Source organism: Triturus cristatus, chromosome 9 (genome assembly GCF_964204655.1).
Source record: "Triturus cristatus chromosome 9, aTriCri1.1, whole genome shotgun sequence".
Taxonomy (NCBI): domain Eukaryota; kingdom Metazoa; phylum Chordata; class Amphibia; order Caudata; family Salamandridae; genus Triturus; species Triturus cristatus.
This window is the reverse complement of record NC_140592.1, coordinates 181,819,523-181,832,901: the sequence shown is the minus strand read 5'-3', so window position 1 is coordinate 181,832,901 and position 13,379 is coordinate 181,819,523. Positions and strand designations below refer to the sequence as shown.

Genomic DNA, 13,379 nt, shown 5'->3' with positions numbered 1-13,379 from the left:
CAAGCGCGTTCCTGTCCCAGAAGTAGGTTGTGATTGCTACTTCCACTACTTTCTGGTTCCCAAGAAGGACAAGGGCCTGCGTCCTATCTTGGACCTCAGGGACGTCAGTCGCTTCCTCCAGAAGGAGAAGTCCAAAATGTTGACGCGTGCTCAGGTCTTGTCTGCCCTCAACCCGCAAGATTGGATGGTAGCGTTGCACTTGCGGGACCATTATTTCCGGTGTTACCTGTGGTTCACGGTAGGCCACGAGCATTTCCAGTTTACCGTGCTCCCCTTTGGCCTTACCAGCGCCCCTCGGGTGTTCACGAAGGTGATGGCGGTGGTCGCAGATCAGGGGTCTCAGTCTTCCCCCTATCTCGACGACAGGTTGTTGAAGGCTGGATCGCCCCAGGCAGTCGTCTCCCACCTCCAGACTACGGCCGACCTTCTGCAGTTGCTGGGGTTCTCCATCAATGGGCCTAAGTCGCACTTGATTCCCTCTCAGAAGCTCCTCTTCATCAGAGCAGTTCTGGACACGGCGCAGTTTCGGGTCTATCCTCCTGACCAGCGAGTCCAGGACATTCGGGCTATGATTCCGATCTTTCAGCCCTTGTCACGGGTTTCGGTCAGCATGGCCCTGAGGCTACTGGGCCTCATGGCCTCCTGCATCCTGCTGATCAATCATGCCAGGTGGCATATGCGGGCTCTGCAGTGGGACCTGAAGTTCCAGTGGGCGCAGCATCAGGGGAATCTGTCTGATTACGTCCAGATCTCGGAGGGCACTGCTCTACAACTGCAGCGGTGGCTCACGAGCCAGGATTGGGTCAGAGGCAGATCCCTCTCTCTTCCCCAACCAGAATTCACAGTGGTGACGGATGCCTCCTTTCTGGGATGGGGCCGTCACATGGGAGAGGCGGAGATCAGAGGCTTCTGGTCTCCAGCGGAGTCCGGGCTCCACATCAACCTTCTGGAGCTCCGGGCGATTCATCTTGTACTGAAGGCATTTCTTCTCTGTCCGGGGAAGAGTAGTGCAGGTGTTCACGGACAACACCAGCGCCATGTGGTATTGCAACAAACAGGGCAGGGTCGGGTCGTGGACCCTATGTCAAGCGGCCCTTCGCTTCTGGACATGGCTGGAACATCAAGGCATTTCCTTGGTGGTTCAGCACCTGGCAGGTTCTCTGAACGCCAGGGCGGATGAACTTGGCCGCAGGTGCATGATGGATCACGAATGGCGTCTTCACTCTGAGGTGGTGCAAGGTCTCTTTCAACAGTGGGGAGAGCCTTGGTTAGATCTATTCGCCACCGAAGAGAACACGCATTGTCAAATTCTGCGCGTTGGAATTTCTAAGGCGGCACTCGCTCGGCGCCGCTTTTCATCGCGAGTGGAGAGGTCTGTGTTATGCCTTTCCACCTATACCTTCTTCTGCCCAGAGTGCTGAAGAAGATCAGGCGCGACTGGGCCCAAGTGATTCTTGTGGCGCTGGATTGGGCACGAAGAGTCTGGTATCCTGAGCTGCTCAATATGGCCATCGATCCTCCAATCAGACCGCCTCTTCTGTAGGATCTTCTGTCGCAGCAGCTGGGGACGGTCCTCCACCCGAACCTGTCCAGTCTCCACCTGCTTGCATGGAGATTGAGCAGCGGCAGTTGACGTCTTTTGACCTGCCGCCAGATGTTTGTGATGTAATCTTGGCAGGCATGCGTCCCTCCACAAAAGCGGTATACGCCTGCAGTTGGAACAAATTTGTGGCATGGTGCACGGCAAACGCTGTGGATCCCCTTTATGCCCCTCTTTCTGAAGTACTCTTGTTCCTTCTTTCTTTAGCCCAGCAGGGCTCTGCTCTGGGCACTATCAAAGGCTACCTTTCTGCCATCTCTGCTTTCCTTCGGCTGCCAGATCATCTTTTTCTTTTCAAGTCCCCAGTAGTTAACCGTTTCTTGAAAGGCTTAACGCATCTTCCTCCTCCAATTCCATTTGTTATGCCTCAGTGGGACTTGAATCTTGTGCTGACTTATTTGATGTGCGCTTCCTTTGAGCCGCTTCATAATTGTCCCTTATGTCTTCTAACTCTTAAGACTACTTTCCTAGTATTCATCACTTATGCTAGAAGGGTGAGTGAGCTCCAGGCTCTTTCCTCAAAACCTCCTGTTCGAGGCATATGAGCTGCAGATTACACACTTTTGCATAGATCGCCATCTGGTGTTGGGCCCGGATGTTTGCAGTTTGTTTTTCCTCTTGGAAAATCTTTGGAAGTCACGAGGTCGTGACTCCTCCTTTGGATAGTATTGCGCATGGGCTTCGGCTCCATCCTCAGATTGTTTTATTCCTCCATCTGGCTCGGATGTAATCTTCGCGCTCCGATCCTGAACAGTTTCCAGTTCGACGATCAATGCGGAATCCTCACCCCAAATCGCGGTATTGTTTCGATCGCGATCTCAATCAATGCACCTTCTCATCGGCAAACCTTCGGTTCTAGTCGTCGACGGCGGCCTTCGGGCCTACCCAAGCTCCGGTCCCGGCTGATGGAAAGAACTCCATTCAAGAAGTGCCCTCGATGTGGGTCCAAATTCCCCCACACCGATCTTCATTAGGTATGCAACCTCTGCCTCTCCCCTGAGCACGACCCTCGAGACTGACCGGCCTGTAAGTCTTTCCGATCGAAAAAGACTATTCGAGACAGAAGAGCCAGAAGGAACATGGCACACTCCTCGACCTCCGTTCCAGTCGATATCTTCGGAGACAACATCGAAGATCCGGGGCAGCAGCGCACCGAAGACGACCTCGTCCGGCTTCCGAGGCCGACGAATCAGATGTGGAAGACATCACTCCGGTGCAGAGGGTCGTGAGTACTATACCCCCCCACCCCACACCCGCGCCAACACCCAAAAAGGCTTCGGTCACGCCTTCGCCTCCGGGCCTAAGCAAGACCAGAGATACTGCTTCACACACCCCACCTTCGGGCCCGGTGAAGAAGCCAAGTAAGCCTTCCGGCGTCTCGGGCTCGAGCCAGCCTACCAGCGGTGCCGAGAAACACACTTCGGCACCGAAAAAGAAACCGACCTCTACCTCAACACCGAGCTCCGCACCGAAGCCTACGGGGTCGAAACCCAGCTCTTCCGTACCGACGCCATCTTCGGTACCGACCAAACCCCATAAGGCCCTCGGCACCGACACTTCCAAGCCGAAGCCCATCTCGGCGCCGGCCAAGAAATCGGAGGTTCCCAAACCCGGTGCTAAGCACACTAGCACGGAAAAGCCTAAAAAGACATCGGCCCGACGTCTTCGAAGCCGACGGACCAAACACTTTCACAGGAACTATTTACACCAGATCCCTTGCAAAAGACTCTCACCAAGGATCCAAAAACTGGACATTTGGCACTCTCTTCCAAAAAGAGACATTTGGACAAAACAGCTCCGCCTCCACCTCCAAAGAGGAAGGACTCTGCTACCTCTCCTTTCAGAATACCTTCCCCACCTCCTCCACCATCTCCACCTCACCCCCCTCCGCCCTCTCCACCCCCACCTCATCGCTCTCCGACCCCGTCTCCAGACGATGATGATCAGGGGGACCCATATCACGATACAGGGGATGTGCCCCAAGACCCCACCCCTACAGGATCCCCAGACCCATGGGACGACTACAATAACCCAGATATCCCCGACGTCCCACAAGATGACCTCTACCCTTCCAGGCCATCTCCACCGGAAGACTCATTAGGGTTCCACCACCTACTGCAAAGGGCGGCACACTATCATGGGGGACCACAATCCAACTACTTCACCAACTAGGCTTCACGGTGAACCACCAAAAGTCCTAGCTAACGCCATCCCACATAAAACAATACCTCGGTGCCACCATAGACACCTCAAAAGCAATAGCCTACCCCAATCCGGCCAGGATTGCAAGCATTCAGGCTTTGCGACAAAAATTTGTACTTCAACACTCCCTTCCAGCAAGAGTGTTTATGCAACTGATAGGGATGATGGCCTCTTGCATTTTCATAGTGCCTCATGCAAGACTCCAGATGCGTCCACTCCAAGAGTGCTTAGCGCGCCAATGGAACCAAGCCCAGGGGCAACTGACAGATCTGGTATTGGTAGACGGTCGCACCCATCGCTCTCTACATTGGTGGAACACCACAAACCTTTCCAAAGGTCGATCGTTCCTGGACTCGGTTCCCCAAATAATACGGACGCATCGCTCTCCGGCTGGGGAGCTCACCTATTACACCTCACAGTGTAGGGCACATGGACGCCTCAACAAAAGTTATTCCATATCAACCATCTGGAGTTACTAGCAATCTTTCTAGCCCTAAAATCCTTTCAACCACGGATTTCAGGCAAGGCAGTCCTCATTCGCACAGACAACATGACGGCCATGTATTATATTCAAAAACAAGGCGGCACACACTCTCCACAGCTCTCTCAATTAGCACAGAGCGTATGGAGATGGGCAATTCCACACAAAATCTTTCTCCTAGCTCAACATGTCCCAGTAGTCCAAAACACCGTGGCAGATCTGCTCAGCAGACAGACACAACAGATCCACGAGTGGGAACTTCACCCACAGGTTCTTCATCCGTTCTTTCAAATGTGGGGGCATCCACAGATAGACCCCTTCGCCACCCACAAAAACACAAAATGCCCAGGCTTTGCCGCCAGATACCCACACCCATTGTCCAAAGGAAATGCGATATGGATGAACTGGTCAGAAAAATTTGCGTACGTTTTTCCGCCTCTCCCACTCATTCCATTAGTGGTGCAAAAACTACAACAGCACTCCCTCACACTGATCCTAGTATCTCCAACATGGGCCAGACAACCGTGGTACACCACGCTGCTGGAACTCTCAGTAGTACTGCACCAAAAGCTACACCTCTCACCATGCCTCCTAACCCTGAACCATGGAGAGATCAGACACCCGGACCCAGCTCAGTTCAACCTTGCGATCTGGCTCCTGAAATCCTAGAATTCGGGTACCTAAACCTTCCCCCTGACTGTATCAACGTCATCAGAGAAGCTAGACGCCCTACCACTAGAGCCTGCTACGCTGCCAAGTGGAAAAGATTTGTTGTTTATTGCCACAACAACACAATCAATCCTCTAGACGCGTCTATACAACTCATCATATGCTACTTACTCCACCTACAAAGGTGTAATCTAGCCTATACCTCCATTCGGCTACACCTCGCAGCAATTGCAGCTTACTTACAAAACAGGCAGCACCTATCACTTTTCAGAGTACCCGCCATTAAAGCCTTCATGGAAGGCCTCAAAAGAATAATTCCCCCCAGAGTACCACCCTCACCTGTGTAGAACTTAAATATTGTTCTCTCAAGGCTCATGGGGCCTCCCTTCGAACCTTTGCATAAATGCGAACTGCAATTCCTCACATGGAAAACAGCTTTCCTTGTAGCCATCACTTCCCTTAGAAGTGTCAGTGAGATACAAGCACTTACTATACAAGAACCCTTTCTTCAAATGCACCAGAACAAGGTTGTTCTCCGTACCAACCCAAAATTCCTACCTAAAGTCATTTCCCCTTTTCACCTAAACCAATCTGTAGAATTACCAGTATTTTTCTCGCAACCTCAGACCGTTGCAGAAAGGGCTCTGCACACACTAGATGTCAAACGAGCCTTACTTTACTATATCCAAAGAACACAACCTTTCAGAAAGACCAAACAACTGTTTGTCTCTTTCTCTCCACCACACAAGGGCAACCCCATCTCAAAATCTGGATAGCTAGGTGGATTGTAAAATGCATCCAGATTTGCTACCACAAAGCAAAGCGAACGCTATCCGTTCCCCCTAAAGCCCATTCTACATGGAAGATAGGGGCTTCCATGGCTTTTCTAGGGAACATCCCATTAGATGATATCTGCAAAGCAGCTACATGGTCAACACCGCACACTTTCACTAAGCACTATTGTGTAGATGTGCAAACCAAGCAACAATCTAGTGTGGGCCAGGCTGTACTAAAAACACTATTTCAAACCACTGCAACAGATACCCGTGGTCGCCGCTAAGGTTGGGAACTGCTATATAGTCTATGCAAAAGTGTGTAATCTGCAGCTCATATGCCTCGAACGGAATATGCTACTTACCAGTATGCATCTGTTCTTGGCATGTAGAGCTGCAGATCTACACACGCCCACCCGCCTCCCCGGCTACCTGTATCTGTTCCAGTCTATCTATTTAGATACAACACACATGGTTTTCTTCACTGTTACTACGCTCCATCTTTCCCTGCTGGCGAAAAACAATCTGAGGAAGGAGCCGAAGCCCATGCGCAATACTATCCAAAGGAGGAGTCACCGACCTCGTGACTTCCAAAGACTTTCCAAGAGGAAAAACAAACTGCAAACATCCGGGCCCAACACCAGATGGCGATCTATGCAAAAGTGTGTAGATCTGCAGCTCTACATGCCAAGAACAGATGCATACTGGTAATTAGCATATTCCTTCCTGTCTGTCCATCCGGATAAGGTGGTTGTCAGGACCGTCCATCCTTTCTTCCTAGGGTGGTCACTGCCCTCCTCTTCGGGCAGATCATTACTTTGCCCACCTTCTTTCCGCATCCTTCAAAGGAAGAAGAGAGGCTCCACCGTCTGGACCCAAACCGTGCGCTCTCCTGTCTGGATCGCACAAAACCGTTCCGGGTGGATGATCAACTGTTTGTTGGCTACGTGGGTGCAAAGAAGGGTCGGGCCGTACACAATCGCACCATTTCTCGGTGGGTCGTGTTGTGTATTAAGGCTTGTTACTCGCTAGTTAAAAAAGAGCCTCCAGTGGGGCTGCGCGCTCACTCCACCAGGGCGACGGCAGCCACTACTGCCTTGGGAAGAGGAGTGCCTCTAAATGACATCTGTCAGGCGGCCACGTGGGCATCACTGCACACATTCACCAAACACTACTGCCTGGACAGCCAAGTCCCGAGAGACAGCTTCTTTGGCCTTTCTGTTCTCCAGGACTTTCTGGAGTGATCTTGGTTCGCAGACCCACCACCGGGGTTGGTATTGCTGAGGTATCTATTCTAAGGTAAGGAATCTTTAACTAATGTGTTTCTTTCAGATGCACAAGTTACTTACCTTCGGTAACGATATATCTGTAAGAAACATTAGTTAGTTATAGAGTCCTTACCGCCCCATCCATCCTCCCTGTTCTGCGAACTGATTTCAAGGGTTCAGGACATCCTTTCAGAGCAATAGTTTTGTGCACCAATGGTCAGTGTCTTGCATGGCTCTGCGTTTCTGGCGCGGAAAGTCGTGTACAGAACGGACGTCATCCCAGCGACCACGATTACGAACATGGAGCTGACCGCCACCTTTCGACGCGCAGAGGTACTGCTGACAAAGTCTTTCCGGATCCAGTCTGACGCCTGGGGGTAATTCTAAGGTAAGGAATCTATAACTTACTTATGTTTCTTACAGATATATCGTTACCGAAGGTAAGTAACTTGTGCTTTAGGGTTCACGGATGAGTCCTGTTTAGGTGTGTGAAGTGTTTTTAGATTTCAGGGCCGAGTGGAGTGTCGAGAGGTTTGAGGTTCATGAATGGGCAGAGTTAATGGCTGGTGAGGCTTTTTAAAGTTCACTTATGGGTAGGGGCTGGGGTGGTGAAGAGTTTTTAGAGTTCAGGATGGAGTGGAGTTTAGGGTGGTGAGGGGTTTGAAGGATTCAGGGATGGGTGGAGTTTAGATGTAGAGAGGTGTTTTTAGGGTTCAGGAATGAGTAGTTTAAGGTGTTGAGTTCTTATGGGCCTTGGATGGCTGTAGTGTTCTTGTTTTCAATTACATCTTTAATATACAATTGTATATTGACATGTTAGTTCAGAATCTGTGCTACAGCTTCTGGGCCCTCGTTCAGTCACATGCACTTGAACCTTTTTTCAAATGTTTTCCTCTTAATGTGAAGAGTTTGTGGACTTTTGAGTTCATATTAGATTCAGTCGCTACTGCAGTACCTCTCTGTAGCTTTAGATATAAAGTTGTACTCAAAGTCTTGACTAGAATGGACAGACATCTCCCATCACCTCCTTTCTGAGAAACTCTTGCAGTTTGTTTTTACTTATTACAGGTACAAGTTGATATTTAAGGATAGCAAGTTAGGCATGCTTCCAGGTGAAATGCCCAGATCTCATTTATTTGTAATCTTGAGAGGTTTGGGTGTCTTAGATAGGTGTTTTTCAAGAGGGCCCTCTTTAATTCACCTGGATTCGTGAAACTACTTGAATTATTAAATTCAGGGCTTGACAAATCCACTCGACCGCTTGCATTTGCAAGGTAAATTTAATGAGGTCGAGCTATTTTTAGTTCCTACTCGCCCTTTCTGGCGAGTAGGAAAACATACTAACTTTTGTCCTCTGTCTTTGAAAACGGCGAAAATGTGACAAGATAACAAGATTTAAAGGCCTTTTTATTGCTCACAAAGCAAATGAGCAATAAAGATGCCTTTAAATCATGTTATCTTGTCACATTTGCTCTGCTTTCAGAGACGGAGGTCAAGTAGGTTACTGTTAGGTCGAGGAGATTTTTCAAGGTACTAGACCTGCAGGCCTAGTACCATTTTTCAGATTTTTCGAGCCCTGATTAAATGCTATAAGGGGCAGTGTAAGACCACAAATTACTTGTAGTGCCCTTCTGGGAGCTTTTAAACTTGTGATCATGGTATTTGCAAAAGCTTATTACCCGTCAACTGAATGGTCTTGGTTATCTGGGCTGAGTCTAACACAACAATGAACAGGTCTCTGTCAATCCAAGCTTAAGTCTTGGGGATGGGAGTAATTCCCTAGTGCTTATGTAAAGAATTCCCGTAATGCACATCGGCTTTGAAGCCTCTGGCCTGTCTCGAACATACATGTCTAGTTTGGTATTCTGAGCTACATAGATATCATATAATGTACTTTGACTGCACCGATTTTCTGCATTGGTCATGCAGTGTAGAAGTGCATCCAAGCAGATTTCTTTGTCTCAAAAATGTTGTATTCTTGTGTCACATAGGTATTCACAAAGTGATGAAGAGGAAAAACACAAGATGAGTTATTTCACCTATACATTACATATATTACTAGTGGAATGGGAAGTAGCTACTGTGTAGTGTGGCGTTGTAGCATATTATGTAAATATATTCTGCTGTTAAGGTCTTGCACACTGAAAAATTTGAATAAAGTTGTTGTCCTGTTTACTCAATTAATTCTTTTTCTTTATTTTAAAAGCCGAAAGCTCGACCCTGACAACTGTTTTTACCACATTGAGGAAAGAAACTGGACAGCTTTCACTACAATCAAAACCTCTTAGAGGCAGCCCGGACTCCAAGATGCCTTTGAGTATTTGCAGCTTCTCATGGTCCTCAGGTGTAGCGATCAGCTGGACTGTCGGCTTAAGGAATTGCCTAAAGTAATGCCTGTAGCGGTGGACACAGTGAAGTTCAGACTCCTAATTACTCTGATCAGTGTTAACGGTGAACTGACCTGCTTGCTCTAAAGTTGTGAGATTGTATGTGCTTGAGTGAAACGGCTTGCACATATGTTCGACTGGCTGGGCAACAATGTGGCATAAAAGATCACTGTAAATGTTTTGCACTGTCGTCTGCTGGTCTGTAATCAGCAGGTATACTTAATACAAGAACCAAGCCCTACAGTGGGAATATGGCTTCAGTATTTTCATTGCAGTGTAGCAGTGATGAATAAAATAGCACAATCCGAAAGAACTGTTTTGATTTCTGTTCAGCGTTTTATGTAATGTAGCATAAGAAGCTGTCAAGTTAGTTTTTGTTTATTCTCACTGCATTGCAGAGATCTATAAAATTAGTTCTTTGTAGAATGATGAATTTCATGTCACTGCAAGTTATGCACAAATTGTGAAGTCTAAGGTACCATAACATGATGGTACGACAACTTGGTAAATAGGCTATAAGGCTGTATTTCTCCGTACCCCATCCAACGTACAGCCGCACAACACTTCAAAACTAGAATTTAATTGGTAAAGGTGCCCATAAGCCACACATTTCGTAGAACTTGATTTCATTATGTAACACTTCAAATCAGATAAAATATAGAAAATTGTAAAAGGTGACTATCTGCTTTTATGATTTTTAGAATTTCATAATCTTTCATTGTGATTGTGTTATACCAATACACTGAAGAAAAACAGACATGAAGATTTAAAAGATTTTGTCATCAGAAAATCTACGTTTTGAAATTGTTGATGGTCCCATATTTTGCCACTATGGAGGCTGTCCATTCCCAGTCTACCCCCTTAACCCCTGCCAGCCTGGTATTTTTGTGAGCCTCATTCCACTACTCAAGTTAAATATTCCATATGTCAATTCTTTCCCAGGGAATTACATATCTGGAGTGCAACATCATTTGCGCAAGCATGAAGATATCTGCTGGAATCATTTAAAAAAAAAAATGTGGACTAGCTACACAGTTAGAGAAAAGCATGATGGAATCGTATTTGTTCTAGAATTATGCTATCGTTATGATTTAAAACAGTAATTGCATACAATAAGCTCATTTGAACCATGTAACAATGGGTGTGCTAAGCTCATTCAGAAGGGAACTACCAGGTGGACCACAACACTTAACTTAAAGGTTTTTCAAATGTGCATTTATTTTGTGTTCTAGAAGGTGAATTTGGTTGCTGATTTTAGCTTTGTGTAATGTATCACAAGGTTATAGCAGAGGATCTTGACAGATATTATTGAGGAGGACGGCATTTACTGAGGAACCCATATGCTGCTTTACATCAAACCAAATGTATTTTTGGAATTATTCTATCACTATTGCATAATAGTACTTTAAGTTTGAAAGACAGCATATTTTGCCAAGTAGAACTGTTTTTTTTTCTTTTTTGGTAAGAAATATTCTTAAACAAGTTACTTGCTGTGAATTATGTCAGCAGCTTCTCTAATCCGTGGCTGGGTTGATTCCAGTTGTAGAATTTCCCTGCTTTGACCTGGTACCAGATTGGTGTGTGGGAAGAGATTGATTGAAAATAACATTTGAGGCGCAAATGTCCTTCAACAGTATCTCATAGGTGCTTAATAATCGATTGTGAATTCTCCATGTTTCTCTCTAAAAGACTAAACCACTTTCCTCAGGCTGCTGCACGTTTCTGTAGAAAATCTAAAGATATATATTTAAGTAAGTGCATAAAGTTATGGTTACAGCAGAGTTAGGATAGGTGGAAAGCTCACACAAATTCAGTTTAGGGTAAATTGAAGAAAACACTGGTAACATTTTAAAAATAACCTTTATAAATGACATTACACTGAATTGTTCCCCGAAACATCATCACGCATGAACACTTTAACTTTCAGTGGAATTTGAGGTTTACTGAGTAAACCAAAGGACTTTTTCATTCCTGAGAATATATGTTGACAAAGTCAACAAAACACCTGCAATCACAAGTGCAATTTGATTTTTATGACTTAAAAACCGTAGGCTGAAAAGACTTTCCAGAATTAAAGTTTTTATGTTGATGTGATGTCAATCTGAAGTCTTGTATCCATTACATATTAAATTATGAAAATTAAGTTTATGCTTATAATGAGAAGTCAGAGGGCTGTTAGCATTCGCAAATATGTACATTGTTAGAGTTTGTACCAATATATACATTTCTATTGGTTCTGGACTTAAATCGCTTTGTAGCGCAATAATTTGTAAGCCATGTGAAAAGGAAGAGCAAAGCTTCATGAGGACAACTTTGCACTGCTTGTGAACTTGTTTATTGATACATTGCTCAAACTATTTTAACAGGAACTCAAACTTCCTCTTTCTATGCCTTTCAATGTAGTTGTTCATTTTAGCCCAAGGGAAATGCCACTTGGAAATGTGCATGCTATCCAGCTATGTTCGCTTTCTACTGTGAAATTTCTTTTGGAAAAAAAGGCTGTGAAGTTTTCTCATGGTTTTAATTATGCTTTTCCCTCACGTATTCTAAAGGACATTTTGCAGGTCCAGTTTTGAACTATCATCTGTCTGATCAAGCGTTGAATAAGGGGCAAATGTCAGGGAAAAATAATCAAGATGTTATTTAAAAAAAAATGATGGTGTAAAAATGTTATGGTTACATAATTTTGTGGAATAGGGCTAGGTTGAACTGCTACTTACAAAGCTTAGTACTGTAAATAATTAAGGAAGCTTAAATATAGTAGCACAAATACTTTTCAACCTTGCTTACCTTGCAAAAATGTTACTTACTGGTTTCTGGACTGATTTAAATGCAAAATGAAAGATACGTTTTATACTGTCTTGACCAGAATCTTTCAATCCTGCAATTTTCTGAACCTGAAGATTTGCTGGATTATGATCAAAGATGAATGCGCAAAAAGCATACTTTTATATCTTTATTTTGGAATTAATTCTGTTAATTAAAATATTGAAGTATCCCTATTTCAGAATACATATTTTGTTAAAAAAAATGATTGTACATATTTAAATATGTATTTTTGCACAGGTCTTTTTTTCTTATATCCCGTTTTGGTACAATTGAACTCATCTGCTATTTATTTATTAATAGAGTAAATACCTTTATAATTTGAAGTGGTTCACTGCCAAGCAAATAGTAATATAACACGTCTACCTTTACAGATTAAAGGGGATACTTCTGGTTTATGAAAGTTGTCCCATTCAGTGTCTTGGAAGTGGAATCCTAGATGAATGACTAAATGGTCTATGTGGCATTGCTTATATCAGTTGCCAGATTCTCAGAAGACTATATTTAGTTAAACGATACACTGCTTCTCTCTTGTTAGTGTATGTATGTGTGTGTGTGCGTGTTATTGATTTTAAAACTAATGGAAAAACTGAAAGTGCCTGATAAATAGTTTCTTGTCTGGACTGTTTAGACAGCTTTTCCTAAAATGACTTGAATGTTCAGTTGTATTTTTCAGAGCTTGCTTTTCCACCCGATTAGGATATCTGGCATATTTTGTTTTAAAAGGGGTTAAGGGGGAATCAGTGACTCTTACTGGCAAAATGTTACTATTCTTCAGAAATTATCATTGAAGCTGCCCCAGTAAAAATGCCTACGGTTGGAATCATTTGCTGTTGGACAGCATTTTGGTAAATTGTCTCAGAGCTAATCTCAACAGTGTATATACAAAAAGAATGTTAAAACTATTTTTATTCCAAAAATATAAAACAAAAAGTACCTCTTGCAACCTTAATGAAAAATGTCATACTCTAAATGCAGCTTCGCAACACAGTTGTCTTCCTGTAAGAGTTCTCTTGCCAAGGAATTTCACTTTTTTTTTCTCACATTCTGGCCTGTTTGGAGGTTAAAGCAGGTTTTTGTAAAAAACCATAAACCGATAAAGATGTCATTAAGAAAAAGAAATAATTTGTTCATGTGTGCAAGCCATCTATACTTTTAAAGATAATTTAAATG

At 44.7% G+C, this 13,379-nt stretch overlaps 1 protein-coding gene across 1 annotated transcript in view; it reads left to right on the top strand.

Annotated features, from left to right (window-relative positions):
• The window catches only part of ATXN7 (ataxin 7), a 312,870-nt gene extending 300,488 nt beyond the window's left edge, over positions 1 to 12,382 (top strand). The window contains exon 11 of the mRNA XM_085624702.1: positions 9,200 to 12,382. Coding sequence (XP_085480828.1) covers positions 9,200 to 9,217 — 18 coding nt within the window. The 3' untranslated portion in view covers positions 9,218 to 12,382. The remainder of the gene's footprint in view (positions 1 to 9,199) is intronic.
• The last annotated feature ends 997 nt before the right edge of the window (positions 12,383 to 13,379 follow it).